Here is a 19,841-nt window from a genome sequence, read left to right on the forward strand (position 1 = left end):
GTAGGAATAAGAGAGGTGTATAAACTGGCTTCCAAACGCAGTAGTCAACTCGCTGTGGTTGCGCACTTTCGGCGGCAGATGACACGATACTGTAACGATACTAAAGCCCCGGGAAATAGAACTTGAAATGGGGGCCTGGAATCAAAGTTTGGTAGCGCGATGGAAGGCCTACGCCAACGACGACCTGCCAGTAGATCTATGAGGTGCGAACACTTGGTTTCAGCGCGAGTTTCTGTCTCTGGAGTTTGGACATCCGTGTCGTGCTTGTGACTGTCTGTGGTTTAAAGGGACACTAAAGGCAAATATGAAGTCGACGTTGATTGTTGAAATAGCGATCCAGAAACCTCGTAGTGCTACTTTTATGCCAAGGAAGTGCTTATTTTGAAATAAAATCACGTTTTAGTGGTCCGCATCGCGTTAGCGCACTTCAAATCACCCGCCTGAAATCCGACTTTCATACGTCACTGCTGCCGTGCCCAACGTTGCCCGCCTTTACTGCGCGGCCGCCGACACAAGTAGCAGCAGAGCGAAAGTAGCGGGACCCACAGCAGCAACTACGGCCATCGAAGCCATCGAAGCTTGCCGCAATCGCCACAATGGATGTGGACGGAGAACTTCACAACGTCGAGACATTGGCTCGCGACGCTGGGCTCCAATTCAGCGACTTGAGCCTATGAACGCGGTATGCTGCTAAGGGCTAGTAGTGCCGGCGTCGTTGCATGCGGCATTTTGTCGAACTTTCTGCCAGAGCGACTTTCACGAGCGCGCAAAACACACGCGGCTGTACGCGATCCCGAAACTACCACTGAGACGCGACCGTGTGAGCGAAGCAGGGCGCAGGGCGAAGCGCAGTTCGGCGAAAACGGAACCTTTGAAACACGCGCGCCGTTCCCCATGGCAACGCCACAGAGGTTCTTTTTTCCATGTATCAAACGGAAACGAACAAGCAGCATTTTATTACGTCTTTTGATGCACGGAAGGTTCTTTTTTTATTGCTGGTAGTTTGATTGCTAGTGATTTATTGTAGGCAGACTCTCAAACGTCATCGGGATCACTTCGAAAATGTCCAACTCGTGGCGCTCATCATGTGATACATTTAGCTTAATTTCTCGGTAAGTAGGGCGCTGCTGTTGATAATATTGCCGTTTTAGAAGTTGTCATACATTGAACTTTCACTCTGACATAAATTGTTATTTGCCTTTAGTGTCCCTTTAACTCTAACCTCTCAGCGCTGAGAATCAACGTAGAAACAACCTAGCATCACCTTGCTAAAGCCTAGCAACGACCTAGAAGCAACCTAGAAACTATCCTCATAATAATAATAATAATAATAATAATAATAATAATAATAATAATAATAATAATAATAATAATAATAATAATAATATATGGGGTTTCACGTCCCAAAACCACAATATGTTTATGAGAGACGCCGTAGTGGAGGGCTCAGGAAATTTCGACCACCTGGGGTTCTTTAAGTGCACCTAAATCTAAGTAGACGGGCCTCAGACATTTTCGCCGCCATCGAAAATGCAGCCACCGCAGCCGGGATTCGTTCGGGTCAGCAGTCGAGCGAACCCTCATAATCTAGCTAAGGCCTAGAAACAACCTAGAAGCAACCATATTAGTCTCCAGAATCGTCCAGTTTCGCTGTTTCAAGGCTTGCGCGACTTCGTGCAAGTTTCGCCAATTTTTTAACACGAAAGTGTTTTATGTCGGGGTCCACCAAGACTTTAGTGACGTATTTCCGTCACGGATATGACGTTGATAAAATGGACGCTAACAGACGAGAAAGGAAAAACTAAGAAAAAGTTCCCCGCCGGGAATCGAGCCTATGGCCTCTTGGCCGCGACGATAAGCACCCGGCGCTTTACCGCCTACGCTAACGAGGCAGACGCACGACACTTCGCAAACGCGCCTTACATTTTTCACACATTCTCCCTCGCACGGTGCTTTCTGTTGGCGGGGCTATACGGGGCGGGGCGGTGGCGCCGTCTGTGAGCGGTGACGTGAAGTAATGCGGCCGCGCTAGCATCGGAGAGGCGCCCTAGACGCAGTTACGTTCTTTGCCTTTCGCTTCGTGTTAGCGTGTGACGGCTCGTCGCCGGACGGTGTTTCTCCGCCACCGACTGCTTCGAGTGCGATAGCACCGACTAATAAAATTGCTGCAATAAGCGCTGCAGAAAGGCAAAGATGTCGACAGGCGAATGTCGCGTCTTGGTGTAGCGAGACAGAGGCCAGCGGTACGTGCAGCGCCTGCGCACGTTCGCTGCTCAAGCTACGAACCTCTGCCTCCCGTGTTGCTGAAGTGCAGTGTGGTAGTGTATGCATGGACACAGGCGTAGGTTACTCTATTACTAGGGAGCGCACACCGTGCTGTTTCTCTCCTTAACTGACGACGATTTGAAGAAGTGCATATGGAGCACCATGTGTTTGTTATGTGCTTGTTGATGTTATCTTCGCGCGGGATTCGCGATACGCTATGTTCAGGTATATGTTAAAAACTTCAGCTACCACAATGGTTAAATCGTGACCATGAGCGTTAGTCGTCGCGATGGAGATGTGCCACTAGGAGTCACCGTGTGTGCATCCACATCAAACGGTGCTATAGCTGCCAAACACCAATAGATATTGTACAAGCTCTCATGTATCACTACACAATAAGCACTACTTCTCTGAAGACACGTTTCACTTTCGTGTAATACTGATTCCTATGACGGAGGGATCAGCCATGTTTTTTTTTTACAGCGAAAGCTGTTATGAGATCACAACAAGGGCCGTTTTTGGCGCCGTAGTTGTCCGCCGCCGCCGGTGTCCGTAACCAGTGTCGCGCGAAATAAAAAAAAAATGTAAATATGAAAAAATATCCAGGATGGAACGAGGTTCGAACCTGGGCCCCCTGCGTGGGAGCCCAGTATTCTACCTCAGTACCATGCCGGTGCTTGAAACTGCGTAGCAAAAAGACCCTATACAGGCTTCATGTCAGGAAGGAACCACATTAACATATGTAATGTAGTGTGGAGAAGGGCAAAATAACAACCAGGACGCCACACAACGCGAATTCTGTAACCAGGCATCACACAATGCAAATTGCGCAATGAGTGGCTTGTTGCTTCCAACCCATTACAACAAGTTCTGCCATAATTCTTTATTGTCATCAGCCACAGCATCAACAAAGTGCACATAATGCCTTACGGGTGTTTAGCGGGTACCACGGTTCTCCGCAGAATGACGAAAAATTGCATAGTGGCTGCTTCCCTACTTCACAAAAATTATGATTTATAGCGTAGTAGGTTCCTCCCAAGTGCACTTCTATTGGTTGCCAAGGAAGCCCTTCAGGCTCCCATGATCCATTTCCTCAGGGTCTCAATAAAGTTAATTCCCTCTCTCTTTCTTTCTCACGTTAACGTATGTTATCAAGCATGGTGGGTGAGTTGTAAATAACGACCGGGCGCCACACAATGCGATTAAGTAACTGGTTGGTCGTTTAAAGCTTCCGACCCATTTCAAAGGGCTCAGCCGTAATTCATGGTCATTAACCTTCGCATCACCAAAGTGCACATAACGCCTTACAGATGGTACCTCGCTTCTCAGCAGAATGACGAATAATGCTGTGGTAGGCACTTCCAAACTTCACAAAAATTGTGATTTGTGGCGTAGTGGGTACGTTGCTAGTGTACTTGTAAGCAGCCACAAGAGAGTTTATAACGAGCTCTAGAAATACCGCTCTTCCAGCTTTTGCTGCGACTGTGCTGCGCTTTCCGCGCAGGTCTGGCGTTTTTTGTTTATAGTTCTGTGTGATAGTTTGCATGTGCTGCACCCTCTCCTTGTGCGCATGTCTGAAAATACTATATCTATTTTGCTGATGTGCGGAAAATAAACTACTTTAAACTGACTCCCTATCCTGTCTTCTCCGATTGTTTCCTTGTTTTCAGTTGTGCCACAAATATTTCCTTAAGCTATGCACCAACTCGGCCAACGTTACACTATGCAAAATACTAAAGCACTGCTGCGTATAATATTGGCGTTTTAGATGTGCTCAAGCATTGACCTTTCATACTGACATAAAATGTTATTTGCCTTTAGGGTCCCTTTCAGCCATGTGATAGCCAGTGGATGTGTAGAATCTTATCCATTCTTCTGACATGCCGGAGGCGAGGCGACCCTTGAAGTGTTGGTCCCAGTCTTCTGCTTGATGGCGAGTTTTATTTTTTTCACATGTGGCTGCAATGACACCATCAGTGTTTTGACACAACCCTTAATGAAAACCAGCAGATAATGAAGCCAAGGCAGGTGTAGGGGACGTTAACTGCACTGTTTTTAAGTGTATTGTAGTAGTTGTGATATAGATGTGAAGAAAGCAAAGTGGACGAAACGACAACTTGCCGCTGGCAGGGACCGAACCAGCAACCTTCGGATTACGCGCCCGATGCCCTTACCAACTGAGGTACAGCAGCGGTCGCCCCCTCGTCCACTTATCGGGTATTTATGTGCATGCAAACCCTGGGAGTGTTAGTCAGCGCCACTCTTTAGCCATGGCAGCGAGTGTGGAACATTCTGCCAGATGGCGTCACGTAGCACGTGAACCTTTAACAAGCAGACAGCCGACCAATAAGCCGTCGCGTGATAGACAAAGCAAGGTAGACAAACAATTTCCCAGTAATAAGTAGGATATATTTTTCCTTTCCAAATACGATTGTTCCTGGAAACAAGGTAAATTCACTGTAGTAGGCAACACAAGCATGGAATGGATCCACAGGTGAGCGGGGCCCAAGCACACCTCCTTCAGTCGGAGACCACAGCTACGCTGAAGCCCCGCTTGAGGACCCTCTCCATGAACGAGGTCCCATCAAGAGCAACTCCGGGGCTGAGGACTCCACCTCTGAAAAAAAAAAAGCCGCAATGAAGGAATGCATTAGAAATGAAATACAGTCGAACCCGTTTATAACGAACTCGAAAGTGTCGCGAAAAGTGGTCGTTATATCAGTAGTTCGTTGTATATGGACTCGCCCTTAAAAACGTGCGCTTACCGGACAAGCCGTTTTTTTTTCTTTGTGCCACTTTTATTAAAGTGCTAACAACCCCTTCGGTGACAAGCTAAGCCTTTTCGCATCGTGAAGCGACGCCCGCTGCGTGCTCACGAGTGAATTAACCGCCTTTGCAATGAGCTGACACCGTTTCACCGAAGCACGGTACCGCGACATGGAGTCGATCATCCCTGGCTAGTTGCGTGCAGCGCGTCGCCTACTCGGGTCGCGGAGTCACTGCCGGGCCGCTTGCTGTATGCCGTATGCTCGCGTTGGTACGTTCTTCGTGCTTGCTTCACTCCGGTCCGTGCACGGGTGCGGCGACTAGCCTCTTCGTTCAACGCGGCGAAAACAAGCATTTTCCAAGCAACGCGCACTCTACGTCTCCGCAATGCTCTCGCGGCCCTGCACGACGATGCGCGGCGCACTTCAGTTGTCACCTAGTCAAACACGCTGTATACGCTCGCTGTCAGTGCATCGACGTTTCTCGGTGCCCGCGCTGCTCAACAACAGCGAGCTACTTTCGTTTCTACAAAGCGAAAAAAAAAAAAAAAAGCGGTCTCGCACGACGCGGCGGCGGCGAACTTGCAAACGGCAGCATGTCGCGCTCGTACCGCCGTCAATCCGCAGTGTATAGCGTACGCCACACGCAAAGCTGAGTATCTACAGATGACTGTGATAAGGTTGTCGGCTATAAGGCATAATTTCACGTTCACCGACGGCCGCCACCTCGCCTTCGTTCTTTTCTGATGCTTATCCGCGAAGGCATCGCCGCAATCGCGCGGAAGTCGTAATCACCGATCGACCGGTCTCTGCCGTTACCAAAAAGACGGACGACTTTTCGCGGCACATTGTGGCGTCGACGAGTTTAGGGACGCAGTGAACCTTTTTGCGATGGAAAGCAATCGCGGTTATCACTTCTTGCATTTATGCCTTCTTGCGTTCCAAGGCATTGTTTGGTTCAACGCAATCGGTCGTAGCAGCAGAGAACGGCGTCAGGAAAGGTTACCGTGCGAAAGCTGACCGCAAGGCTTCATGCTGCCTACTATTTTTTTTTCCCCTCACTGCCATTGTATCACAGAAGAAATGCCTGGAAAGTGAGCGACCTCGCTCGCAGCATCCGAAATCTGCATGCGGTGCTCGCCGATCTGGGTATCTTAGTCGCGAGTAAACTGGAGCGGGGCACACGCGAGCGCACGCCCCTGTCACGCTTTAGAAGGCATGTCTTAACTTTTTTTCGCTTCGTATATGCGCCATGTTTTTGCCGCGACCGTGTCCGAAGTGTTCGTTGTAAAAGTAGGAGGCTTTGAAAAATGTTCGCTATATCTGGACACAGCTTCAATCGTTAGCATAGGAAAATCGTAAGTGCACCCAAATATGGTCGTTATAACCTATAGATCGTTATATGTGGGACCGTTATAAGTGGGTTCGACTGTACAAGGTGTTTCTTAACGCAACATAGATAATTTTACAAAGACGCTGACTAAGACACCTGTTGCATATACCAACAAGTTTTACAGCAAGGAGGAGGTACCACGCAGTTGCTAAAGTTTATGGGGATGGCCGCAAGAGGGACGCACCGTGGAGAAAAGGCAAGGCACCTCGATGCCAGCATCGCCAGCTGTCGAAAGAACGCTGGCAATGAGGCACCCTAAGCCTGAACACACGTACGCGTTGCAGCGTGTCAGCGCATGACTTTTTGACGCGGCGCTGCACCCTCTCCCTATTGAGAGAGAGGGCGCGCAGATTCGCGTAGCCACGCGCCCTCTCTCCCCATTAGAAGAGGGCGCGGCGCCGCGTCAAAAGGGCACGCGCTGACACGCTACAACGCGTACGTGTGTTCAGGCCTTAAGAGAAAGAAGTATTTGGTGACACGTGCTGCTAATTGGCGCTCGGGCTGGACGCGCTGGTGGACGCTAAGCGTGACAGGTGTGCAGGCTGAGATAAGTGAGAAGTGGCCGTCTCCCACACCAGAGCCTGCCACGTGGGGTACCGGCTGCCTTCCGGGTAGGACCGCGTTCGTGGTAGAGGCTGCGTCACGTCGGCTGTTGAGCTGCTCATGAATGACCGGACTGAGTGATGATCTTCTGCAGCTGGTGAGCGCTGCCGTAGACCATGAACACAGGCTATGTGGCTGCATCGGCTTTCCGGCAGTTTCCGCAGAAAAGTCATAGTTTCTGTGGACAAGGAAGCCGACGTCGCAACGCAGCAGGCCGATGAAGTCATTTGGACCAAGGACAAGGGCGCCAGCGACGCCAAGACGGAGGAGCTGGCGAACTTCGGCCAATGTGTCCAAAGACTATGACGTGAAGAACGTCCGAAAGGCGGCACAAAGACAATGACAGCGGGTAACTGGGGTGGAGGACAAGCACGAGGAGGCCGAAGGTGCCATTCCTGACGGAGAGGGCTATGAGGAGAAAAGGGAAGGTGAAAAAGGCGAGCGGTACGTGAAGGACGTCTTATTCAACAGCAAGCCACACTAACGAGATGAAAAAAAAAACAGAGCCTTTCCACTATATGACGACAGAAAACCAGCGAAGCTGTTTTAATTTTACCTCAAATTTCTCCCTTCGCATAGCCTAGCAACCCTAGCAACGTCACCAGCTGCCCCTTGATACCAGACTGGCCACTGCCATGGGTCAAGCGACGTACGCACATGAATGGAAGGCGTGGCGACACCAGCCTTTTCTCGACGACATTTATATTTGTGTTCCGGTAAGGGAGGGGGTACACGCAGCTGTCCGTGGTGTCGGAACCGGGCACAACTCATTTAAGCAACAAGTCGCGACCCGTCCTGCACTAGCTCGGGGCCATCCGATGACACAGGTCGCCGCCGCCGCACAGTCGCGCTGCAGTTGGTCACGCACGGCGGAGACGACAGAAAGGTGTCTGGCGAACTACAGACGATGATCACACACGCCTCATGGGCACCCAAACGGATTCCCGACCAACTCCCGTACAAGTCTTGCCGAGGCTCCCGGGAAGCGCCCGTCTGGATTGTAACCAACTCGCCAATGGGCGTTTTCGGCTTTGCGATACTGATGATCCTAGCGGGCAATGCGTTTGCGCTTAGGGTCGTTGGCCCGATCATCGTCAGCCACTTTAGCTCAGCGGCGTCGACTGGACTCACGTTTCTGTAGGCGCTGGCGCTCTATAATGGTGCGCAGTGTGGTCACGCCGCCTCCGAGAGATTGCGTGAGCGGATGGTGTGCTGTCAACATCTCGGAAACATTTTCGCCCCGGATCCTAGCCAGAGACTGCCTCACAGAAAAAGGAGGACACAAGTGGCGAGGAGGAGCATTACGGATGCTTCGACCCTCCCGTGCACTGCACATCTGAAGTGGCTGGCCGGCCTTCCGAGCGGTGAAATCATAGGAGTTGGCGGCTGCACCCCACCGGCGACCTGTTGGGCGTCTGCGCCCGGGTATGGTTTGGGACCTGTGGAACACCCTACACGACCTCGAAATGTTTAAACGGGCCCGCAGGTGCCTGGAAGACATCAAGCACGGATATGGACTGCCTCTCGCCGCATCCTCGCTTGGTGCACCAGCTCTCAAGGTTTTACTGCAGCCGTGCCGGTAGGGGTGCCTTCACAGAGGGAGGAGCAGTACGGGGATGGCCGCGAGAGAGACGCTGCCGTGGAGAAAAGGGCTCGGGCTGGACGCTGCTAGATGTGGCCAGCCTGGAGCCCTGGACTGCATGCCGCTACAACAGAGACATGGCCGCCTCACGCAAGTTACATTAAACAAATTAAGTGACAAATATCTGTTACTATTTTCCTATTTCAAGGGCACATAAATGCAGCTGTTTATATGGCAATATGCAGGCAGTAGAGATTCCAATTTTTTAGAAAATATTACGTGTAATTTGAGACGTTTGATGCTCAAACCAGGCAATGTCAAAACCGATTGCGCCCTTAGCACTGAAAATGTGGCTGCTCTTTTGCATCCCAGCTCTCTTGTAGCTGTGGTACATTCCTAACTGCAGCACCTATCAGAATAGTCCTATGCTAATCAATTACGATTACACATGGAAAGCAAAGTTTGTTACACTCCATGCCATAATCAAATATACAAGATGGGGATAATAAAGTTTATGAAGAACAGCGCGCCAGCAAAGCGGGAAATGTTGTTACCGTGCCCTAACGCTGCTCCAGAATGCGCAGCCACTATGAGCTCATCACGTGTCACTGATTACCCAGCAAGGAGGACATGCGGGGGCAGCCACCGAGAGAAACGCGCGCAAGCTGGCGAAGCGATCAGGGCAAACATGAGTGTCAGTTGTGGCGCCACGGCGTGTGGCGAAAGTTTGGAGAAATAAAAAAAAAACCGACACGGGGAGCGGCGGCATGAGGAGGTCGGATGTTTATAGAGGGGGTCGTGCTCCTGTGTGGCTAGAAACGTATTGACACGGTGGCTAACGTATGCCAATACTGGAAGCGGTTTGTCTTCACTGCAATGTTACAGTAACGAACAAACACAAATCGCTCGTGCCCCTAAGCATTTTTTTCTTGTCTAGAACTGAAGCATACTTGCGAGAGCATCTCTATGTCAACCTCAGCCATACCAGAGCAATGTTGCACTCACTTGACGACCATCTTCTGCTGCTCCTTCAGCACCACCACGGCCACTTGCACCATGCAGACTGCAGTCGTCACATATGCCGGGTCTGCATGCGATCGGCAGCGTGATCATTGTGGCCAGCTGATGATATGTTCACGAGCTCTCTATTGCATTTTGTCAACGCTGTCACAACGTCTATTGTATGGGTATAATTACCTTAGACTGCAGAATTCTTATATATTGACCTGGGGCAGGTAACAAAAGTCGTTCTCAAGATTCCGTGCATTCTGTGCACAGGCACTATAGCATAATTTTTCTATTCTGGTTATATACCACCTATCCTACAAATTTTTTCTTTTTTTTTTAAAGCTTTGAGTTAACGTTTACCTCTATCTCAAACTCAGTACCTTCCTCAGATTTCCCACATGTATATACCTTATCAAAGCAGTTGTTTTAATTTGTAAACTGCTGTTCTGCCATTATCATTTCGAGAACTAAACGAAATTGAGGAAATAGCCAATCATGTATATTGATTTACTGTACAATAAACATCAAACCATCCAAGCGAACCAGATAAAGGGCTAGAATTATGTCAACATTCAAAGTAAATTTTAAGAACTTGCTTGTGTGAAAATATTATTTTCTTCATCGACGGCATAAATGGGAGTGCCTGAACAAAATGCTAAAGTTGGTATTTTTGTTTTCATAATTCTTGCTTTCTGTAAAGCAAATTGCTTTTCCTTTTCTTGATTGCTGTTTTTTTTTATGTTACGTGCCCTTCTAGCGTGGATGCACAATTCTAGCACGTTTATTCCACAGCTGCTGGATGAAAAAGCACACGGTGCGCTTTTTCATCCCGCGGCCGTGTCTATAATAATATCTGGGGTTTAACGTGCCAAAACCACGATATGATTATGAGAGACACCGTAGTGGAGCGCTCCGGAAATTTCGACCATCTGGTGTTCTTTAACGTGCACCTAAATCTAAGTACACTGGCCTCAGACATTTTCGCCTCCATCGAAAATGCAGCCGCCACGGCCGGGATTCGATTCCGCGACCTTCGGGTCAGCAGTCGAGCGCCATAACCACTAGACCACTGTGGCGGGGCAGCGGCCGTGCCTATTCTCTGGTTACAATGGGGCTTGTAATGCAGAGACATCAAACGTGCCCAGCACAATGACGGTTGTATATCCCGGCCAGTAGTCTCCGAGTTACCAATGTCACCTGTTCCACTCCTGTCCTCCAGACTGCATTTATCTTCATCATGGACAGTTTCCATTGATCTAATAGACCGCTGTTTGTGTGTGAGTTTCGTTTAATCTAAACTGTTACTTTAGCACTATAGCTATAATGCTAGATCTAACCCTGAAATGTTAGTTATGCCGATGGAGATTTCTGAAATGGCCTCCACAGACCTGGTCCGGCGAGCTGAATGGTGAGAGAACGGTCCATTGGTCCTGCATGTCGGTCAGTGTTCTCGGCCAGCTTCTCTGTCCAGCCACGGCCACGCATGGTCATTGTGAATGAGCAACCCATGGCCTGGAATCCGAGTTCACTCTTTTCAATAATCACCACGACAAAGAACACTCTGGTAATGTCATGAAAGGCTGATGAAAGGGAAAACAGCGCCATAAAAAGAATGCGCTACTCTCCTCCCCCAACGCATAAAAGAAATCAGATATGAATTTACCGCATTTAAACCTACTCAAATGCAATGCGGCCACCACTATAACGGGACAGACGTCTCCACAGTGACGCAAAACTAAAAAAAAAGTCACAGTTTCGCCGCAAGGGTGAATCAATGAATGCGATAGCAACAAATTTACGTGTCGTCAAAGAAAGCCCAGCAGCTCGCTCCTTTCAGAGACGCGGCCGCTGCAGCGAGCAAAGCGATCTTCGTGTGTCCTATGGCTCACGGCAAAAAAGCACCAGGAGGGTCCGTATAGTCGCTCTCGCAGTAATAAGATCACGAATGAGTAAAAAAAGATATAATATTTAAAAAATCACCATTCCGAAAAAGGTTCACTCACCATCGTCACCTAGGAGAAGCTTTACCTCGGACAGTATTCTCCAATCAACACACGTGGGCGATATTTTAGTCCGCGGAGGTGCTGCTGCCGCTATGTCAAGCTATTGCTGCGATTTTAAGAGCCACAACCACGATGCGATTACGAGCCACGCCGTAGGGCTCCAGATTCATTTCCACCGTCTGGGGTTTTCTGAAGTGCACCCACATATAAGCACACCGGTGTCCTTTGCATTTCGCCAACATCGGAGTGCGGCCGCCGTGGCTGGCAATCGAACCCGCGCCCTCGAGCTCGACAGTGCGACGCCCTACGTGATAAGCTACCACGGCGGGTAGCTACCTTCGAACAGCCCCAAGAGTGTTGCTGGCGTGACGGCCGAAGCCAATGGAATGAATTGTGGAAGCTTCGTAGATTTCCTGGGCGCGTAAACCGTAAGATACGAGTCTGTTCGAAATTGGGAGTGCAGCCACAACCGGCACAATGGATTGCCAGATTGGGCCTTTACGTGTAAGCGCACGGTAAATCGCATGAACAAGGAGATTAATTATCTCCGCATTTGAACCTTGCATATTCACGGACTAGTCGGGGCGCGTGCGTAGGGCTTCGCCTTTCTCCCTCTTTTTGTCATTTCCCTTTCCAAAGAAGCGCATATATTTGTACCTACGAAATAAATGCTCATGCTGTTAGCCAGCCCCAAGTCCCGTCTGTCTTTCTTGTCCCTTCTAAAAGACAGGGCGCAATTGGCAAGAGCGTCGGGCGCGTAATCCGAAGTTTGCAGGTTTGGTCCCCTGCCGGCGGCACATTGTCTTTTCGTCCACTTCACTTTCTCCCCATCTATATCACAATTACTACCATACACTCTAAACAGTACGAGTAACGTCCCCTATACTTTCCTTGGCTTCATTACCTGCTGGTTTTCATTAACGATATTAAAACATCAGTTACTCCATCTTCCACGTCCAGTGTGTCCAGTATCCCCCTCAATTCCCCTTGAATCACACCGTCGTAGGCTCCCTTGATATCCAGAAATGCCAGCCATGGTCCTTTTCTGCTATTTTAGATAGTCTCCTAACCTCCTTAGCTCTGTAACCCACTTTGCAGTTCCCTCATCCTCTAACCATGCCTGCCGTCTCTCCTTTACAGTCTGCATTGCCAGCCCGTAAGCCACTGGTGTCACTGTTATGGGACGGTAGTAGTTTATGTCAGTTTTCTCCTTATAAATCATGCCCATCCTGCTTAGTATCCACCCATCACGGGCTTCGCCAACCGTTAAATATTTTGCTCACTGCATCTCTTATTCTTTGCTTAGATTTTGGATTTCTCTATTAGCATAATTGGGATGCCATCAGGACCTGTTGATGTGCTACTAGGAACCCTCTTCTTGGCCTTTTCCCACTCTCGTTGTTCAAGTGGAGGCACTGCGCCAATTGATCTATCCTTGTTTGTTAAGGCATATGCACTGCTTCTTTGGTCCTTAAACTTTTGTGTCATCGCTGTTCTTGTTCCACTGCCTCATCCCCATTAGCCTAACTCCTTGAACTGTAGCTATAAACCTCTACTCTCGGGTTGTGTTATTACTCATTGAGTTAAATGCTCCTTTTCTACCCTGCAGCAACCCCCCATTTCTTCTAACTTTCTCACTGATCACATGGGACGCTTCCCTTCTACAGTTTTAAGAAGTTATCCCATTTTCTTTCGACATCAGCTACGGGATCACCCTGGCCTCTGCTTAGCATATGCATGCTCCCTGACGTTTTACTATGTCCCTCTTTTTTCATCATCACCAACCAACTCACTCAGCTTACAATCTTAATGGCCCTCTTAACCTCCTCATCCCACGAACTCCTGGGTTTGTGTCTTCTTCATATACTGTGGGCCTGACCCGTACCCTGGCAATAGGGGATATTCATATTGCTTGGTGCTCTGGCAACACTGGGCACGTCCGCCATTTTTTGTTGGGCGCCGTTGTGGAATCGTCTGCTAGCGTCTCCATAAGGAGAGGCCACGGAGAGGCTGAGCCGCAGTCGTTGGCGGAGCTTTCGGGCCACGAAAATACAGCCGTTTCTTTCGTCGTCCAGCGCCGAACGGTCAGTGAACCTCACTGTACTGCCACAAATCGATGGGAACGCAATATCGGAGCTGTGCGCGCTTCAAAACTCATCCGGACGGCAGCTGCACAAGGCGCATTGCTTCGCAAAGCCGAACTGCTGTTCTCTAGTGGCGTGTGCTTCCGATCTGAGGTAAGCGGTCAAGAAAAGTGTTCATTGCAGAGTAGATGTGACTCTCAAACTTCTAAGATAACCTTGCACAGCAATACATCTACACTGTATTCCCCACTGCAATTATAAACACACGTTAAATATCGAAACCACGTTGTTTCTGCGCGACCTGTGCAACGCTGTGCTGCGTTCCTCGACTCATTTCTTTAGCCACATGTATCTCTTCGTAGTTTTTCGAAATGAACAAGGCATGGACATGTGCATGAGCGGTGCGCCACAAACCAAACAAAGATACTGATCATGCGTTTGAACTGTGTACACAGAGAGCGGCCCGAGCAAGGCTGTTTTAATGCACACTGGTTGTTTATAAGGCCTTGTGGTCGTAATCTATCACGTGGATTTAGTACTGTCGTTCTGGTTTTCTTGAAAGCTATACGTGTGCGTTCACTGACATATCTTTTTAAAATATTGCGCTCTTTGCTTCTGCATGCCACGGACACGTGCATTATCGCGCGCCGAGCACTATTGCGAACAGCGTACAAGCGTACAAGTGCCCGCGATCCGCGGAAAGGTGAGCCCGATCCACCTAGATCTACCTAGAGTCACTGTATATGCTACCTTTAGGTAGCAGAGTAGCGCATAGGTCCGGCTAGCAACCACAGCTATGCGGTGAAGTCGCACTCCATTTTTGCAGGTGACATGCCTACCGCGTCGCCAATAAACATGTCTCGCGTGTCGAAGGCCGGTGATAAACATTGGCTGTCAATGACTAGTGTTAATTGAGTGAGCTGCAGCGGCGGCGTCGAGAAATACAAAAATTGGCCCGAGCGTCAGCTTCTCCGCAATGCATGGTTGCTAGCGGCGTTTGGAAAACAGATGCGCAACTCTGCTACCTAAAGGTAGCATATACAGTAACTCTAGATCTACCGAACAAACAGCTCCATCTGTAGTACGGCTCTGTAACTTGCTCCGTGTTTGCAGCGCACGCTAACCGAAGGAAGCAAAAGAAAAATAAAAGCTGAGGGATAAGGTGGTGTAAAGCGAAGGGCAGACGCGGCGTGCGGACTATGTACTTCGGCGCACACTGCCTTGCGAAGCTTGCAAAGCGATGGCTGTGTGGATCTTTGTGATCGGGTCTCGAGTGGCGGCACTGATTTACCGCGGACGCGCGCAGCAGCGTCTGTGGCACTGCCTACACATGTTTATATATACGTAAATCATTGCTTTCGTCGATCTGCAACACCGATAAGCTAATGTTGGTCAATTATGCTCTCTCGCGCGCGTGCGACATTGGCCGTCTGTTTTAAAATGCATATATCGTAATATATTGTTCTGTAAGTGTAGCTTATGTTGCAGGCGAGCAACTAAATTGATCGGAGAAATAAGAACTGAGGTTGAAGAGGGCTTTTGCGTGCGCCGGTCATTTCCGAATTTAAACACAGTGCCGATCTTGTTGATGAAACAAGTTCGCGTCGGTATATCATTTTTCTTCGTTCATTTAACTGATAAATTCTATTAAAGTTAATGCTACCTTGTTCCTGACATTGTCAGGGCTCCCTCGTTGCCTGAACAGCGCACGAAGCATTGGGAAGTCATCGCATGATCGAAAATAAATAATCAGCAACAAGCACCTGAAAGGCTACGATATGCGACTGGTTTCGTTTTCACGCCCAACAAAACATGGCGGATCGAGCTTACTGGATTGTGGACAGATGGCGCTGTACATTTTGAATATCCCCTATTGCTCTAGCTGAAATACTCCTGTGACGCTCTTTCCTTTCGCCTACTTTCCTCGGTGGTTTGCGTCGTCGAATTTTCTTGTACTCCTGTTAGGTTCGTCTAAGAGTTCCCTATTTTAGTGCACTCGGAGATTACTTTCTGATTTTGTTTGGTTGCTATTTCTAGCAGCTTTTCTGACTGAACTTTCCTATCCTTCCTATTTTAGTTTCTCTTGTAACACTGCCTAGTTAAGCTTCTGGAGCCATATTCATCTTTCGCTGGCGTTTCGGTTTGCGCGCTATTTATTATAGAAACCGAACGAGTGGGCTGGCAGGTAAAAAGAGACGCGTGTTCTTTAACTTTACAAGCAGCCGTCAGAAGGCGCTGCGGTGCTGTTTGCCACACGCTCCCGTGTTCTTTAGAATTTTCGCAGCGACTGTACCTATTAACCGAACAAAATGTGCCAATACAGGTCAACAAGAGTAAGCAATGGTAACAAGAAGATGCGCAACAAAGATTCTTACGCTTGTTGACCTGTTTTAAGTCGTTTTATTCGCTCGATAGGTTCTTTGCGCGGTCATTCCCTCCTGTACACGTTCACTCCTGTGTCGGTCAGAGATGTAGAGATTAGTTCAGTCGCCTGATCGTCATTTCTTTCCAACCTTTGTGATAGTCTTCAGAATTCTATTCCATCTATAGCAGCACCTGTATTTGTGACGATGCAGTCACGTGTTTGGGTTCTTGCTTAAAAAATGCTCTTACTTTGATTTCCAAGCATAAGTAGTCTGCAGTGTGCACCCGTGGTGTCTTGCTCGTTTATCCCGCCTGCCGTCGCCTGATTTCGCGCAGTTCTAACCTCGCTCGAAGTACGAACCAAGTAGCCTGCAAGAACGTCCTACTGAAGGGCTTTGTTGACATATCTTTACCTCCTTTTTTTTTTCAGCCTGCCCACTGCCGACAACCCTGACATTTGCAGTAGTGACACTAGCAAAACAGTGAGTGCTGGGAGAGTAACGTCAGCTTGAGAGCCCCCCAGCGACACGGGCAAGCGCATGTGTCCATGGAGTGACGTTGCCAACTTAGTCAGCGCTGAAGGCGCACTCTTACCTTACGTTACCGCCGAGTGACAATGGCGTTACCGCCATTGAGGACTCTGTATCGCAAGCTGAATGGCAGCGCCCATCATAATAGTGGTGCTGCTAAAGTGACGGGCCCCGTCCTCGTAGTGACTGCCGGCACTGTGAACTCTCCGAGGATGCCCTCTGCGAGTAATGTTGCCAAGTGCACACTAGGCCGTAATTCATCACTTTGTGAAGTGCATATCGCTGAAGGCAATACGCCCACCAACGGAGTTGCACGCTTTGTTGACGCTCTCGGTGACTCATGACTGATGATGACTGATGACTGAGCTCGTTGTAATAAGTGGGGGATGGGGCGCTTTAAGCCATTCAGTCGCCTGAGCTGTCAGCTCTCCTAGGCCGCCTACACGTAAGTATGGTTGCGTAGTGCCCAGTAGGCCGTAATTCATCGTTGTGCAAAGTGACGAAGTACCCACTTCATGCCTTGTAAGGCAACACGTACAGTCAACCACAAAACTTTACGGACCACGCGGGCGCGTGGCCAAGAGCCTCTTCGCGAGATTTCCGCTACGTCAGCGGCGATCGACAGCAGCACTAAGCCGAAAACACATCTAACCCTTAATCGATGGCTGGGGTGTTTTCTCACTGGGCATGAATATTTTCCATCTTTCACTTTTTAACGTGACGCGCTCTTTGGCAGCCGTGGCTGCGTACTAACAGTCCCAATCTCTCACACAAAGTGATATCTACACAATGGCGCGCCATTCGAAGCACACCGTGATAGCTGTGATTCTGCTATCAAAGTAGAAGTGTGATGTTCATACCACAGATAGCGCCTTGCGTGAAAAAAACGGAACTAACAATGTGCTGCGCGGAAGTAGAAAATTGATATACGAGTGAATAACAAGAAGACCCGTTTCTGGCCCAGCGCTGCAGTCAACGGTAGGTGGCGCGGACAGGCAGTTTGCCACACGCTCGCGTGGTCCGTAAACTTTTGTGGCTGACTGTACGTTTACGTCCATAGGCATGCGCAGGGTTCCCGATCTTAATACATATACTGCTTAATATATATAGGTATATTTTGCGTAGTACTGAAACTTTTCCTAGACTCCGCATTTGTTTCGCTGTTTTCTTTTTGTTGCCTTTTTTTTCTTCTTCGCAAAACTGTCGTAGTTTCCATATGCACCTGAACACTGCTAGAGACTTTGTGTACAGTCACTACGATTTACGTATACTGCATCATTTGGCTGTGAACCCGCTGTTTCGGGAGGGCCTCGTCAGGCTGTCTATGTAAGTAGCTTTTCCCGCTGGTCTTCATCATCATGTATGTAATTGATGCAGATTAATTATTCTTACTATTTCGTTACATTCCGCTTTGTCAAGAAATGTAATGCAAGAAATGTAATAAAGGTTCAAATGTACTGCAGAGATGACACGCACAAACGAACTCTTCACTATGAGGCGAAGTGTAGACATTTTTCTGTGGACTGCAGCACAATAACATTAAGTGAGCTTTCCCTGCTGTGTCCTCTACCATCACACTGTTGCAGCAATAGTACGCAGACGTCGTAAGAGAAGAAAAAGAAAACAAAGCCTAAATGGCACCAACCTGCTCCCTTGTAGGCCCACCATGCCGCACCATGCCAGCGGAGAAGAAGCCAGGGAACTGCAAATACGATGGTTTATTTATTTATTCATTTGCTTATGTAAGTATTTGTATCTTAACCAACAACCAATCTATTGACTGATTGCCGACATCTGGCATTTAAAAAAAAATCTGACAGATCACACGCATTCTGGGAATCAATTTCATGCAGTCTTGGGCAGTAACCGGTTACTAGTAACGCGTTACCGGTAACTATGTAGTTACATTTTTCAGTAACTTGTAACTAACTAGTTACTTTTAAGTTAGAGGAACTTGTAACTAACACTTACTTTTTTACATGGTAACTGTCACGGGAAATGCCGTTACAGTTACTTACGTTTTTATAAAGATTATCCAACTGCAGCACTCGTTAAAGGCAGACGTTAAACGCTTTCCACTTTTTCGAACTTCCTTCTTTACCATATCCTGCATACACCTTTCACCTTTCCACAACAGGGCTCCCCTCGCCGTTTAGGAGAGGAGGTCATTATGAGGATTATCTTCCCTGCAGAAGGCTGAGGTCGGAGGTTGTTGGTTTTTAACGGAACTCCAAGTTGACTTGTAAACTACATATCGTAAATCAATCATGTTGCCACTCAACAGCTTGCTGAGTTCACGTCCCTTTGTTTTGTTTTGTTTTTCTTTTTTTTCGGAATATATGACCATTTTTGTCACTTCAGCTAGTAGCTCTGTTCTTGGTGTACCGGTGGAGCATTAGGACACCTAGTTTATAGTCTCCTTCATCCGTGGCTCCGAGCTAATCCTCTTTGACAGGCGGCTAGAAAGCCGCCTGTCAAACATCAAGTTTCTGTTACGTTCACTCGGCGTTCCCGTTAGTGTGTGAGGTTTGTGTTATCATTACGCTGTGTTTGTGCCTTGCTTTCCGTTAGCGCCGAGTGAACGAGTGGCGCCGACGTTGACGTTACAACTGATCTGAACGGGAGCGAAGCGAGAATGACGGAAGCCGACCAAGCGCACGCGCTTATATACACATGAAATGGGGGAGGGAGAGGAGAGAGTGGGTTACAAGCTGTATTTGGCTGCGGCGCGGCTGCATCACGTGGGAGGAGAGGCTGCGCCGCGGCTGCAGCACGGGGAAGGAGAGGAGAGAAGGCGACCGAACACCTGCGTAAAGGAGGAGAGTGGGAGAGAGAGTAGGTGCATGCGCAGTGGAGCGCGGACGCCACCACCACCACCGGACACAGCCCCGAGCAAAAGCTGCCTCGCATCTAAAACATGCTGACATCAACACTATGATGATTTCGATTTTGTCCATCGCTGTGGCAGAGTGGTTAGGGCGCTTGGATGATGACTCGAAAGACGCAGGTTCGATCCCAGTTGCGGCGGTCGCATTTAAATAGAGGTGAAATGCTAGATGCACGCGTATTTTGCGATTTCAGAACCCCAGCTGGTCGAGGTTATCCGGAGTCCTCGACTACGGTGTCTCTTACAGCTTGAGTCGCTTGTTCCCACAAATCGATTCTGATTCATTCCAGGTATGTTATCTTTAGGATTCGTTGATGTCATTTGAACATTGAAACGAATTTTTAGTACAGTGATGCA

At 48.7% G+C, this 19,841-nt stretch overlaps 1 protein-coding gene across 1 annotated transcript in view; it reads right to left on the minus strand.

Annotated features, from left to right (window-relative positions):
• Positions 1 to 4,633: 4,633 nt before the first annotated feature.
• Positions 4,634 to 19,841, minus strand: part of LOC119374614 (saccharopine dehydrogenase-like oxidoreductase) — a 199,011-nt gene continuing 183,803 nt past the window's right edge. Inside the window, exons 9-12 of the mRNA XM_037644780.2 lie at positions 18,243 to 18,299; positions 11,005 to 11,128; positions 9,614 to 9,695; positions 4,634 to 4,882 (exon numbers count right to left, since the gene is read on the minus strand). Coding sequence (XP_037500708.1) covers positions 4,786 to 4,882; positions 9,614 to 9,695; positions 11,005 to 11,128; positions 18,243 to 18,299 — 360 coding nt within the window. The 3' untranslated portion in view covers positions 4,634 to 4,785. The remainder of the gene's footprint in view (positions 4,883 to 9,613; positions 9,696 to 11,004; positions 11,129 to 18,242; positions 18,300 to 19,841) is intronic.

This window comes from Rhipicephalus sanguineus, chromosome 11 (assembly GCF_013339695.2).
Source record: "Rhipicephalus sanguineus isolate Rsan-2018 chromosome 11, BIME_Rsan_1.4, whole genome shotgun sequence".
NCBI classification, from domain to species: Eukaryota; Metazoa; Arthropoda; class Arachnida; order Ixodida; family Ixodidae; genus Rhipicephalus; species Rhipicephalus sanguineus.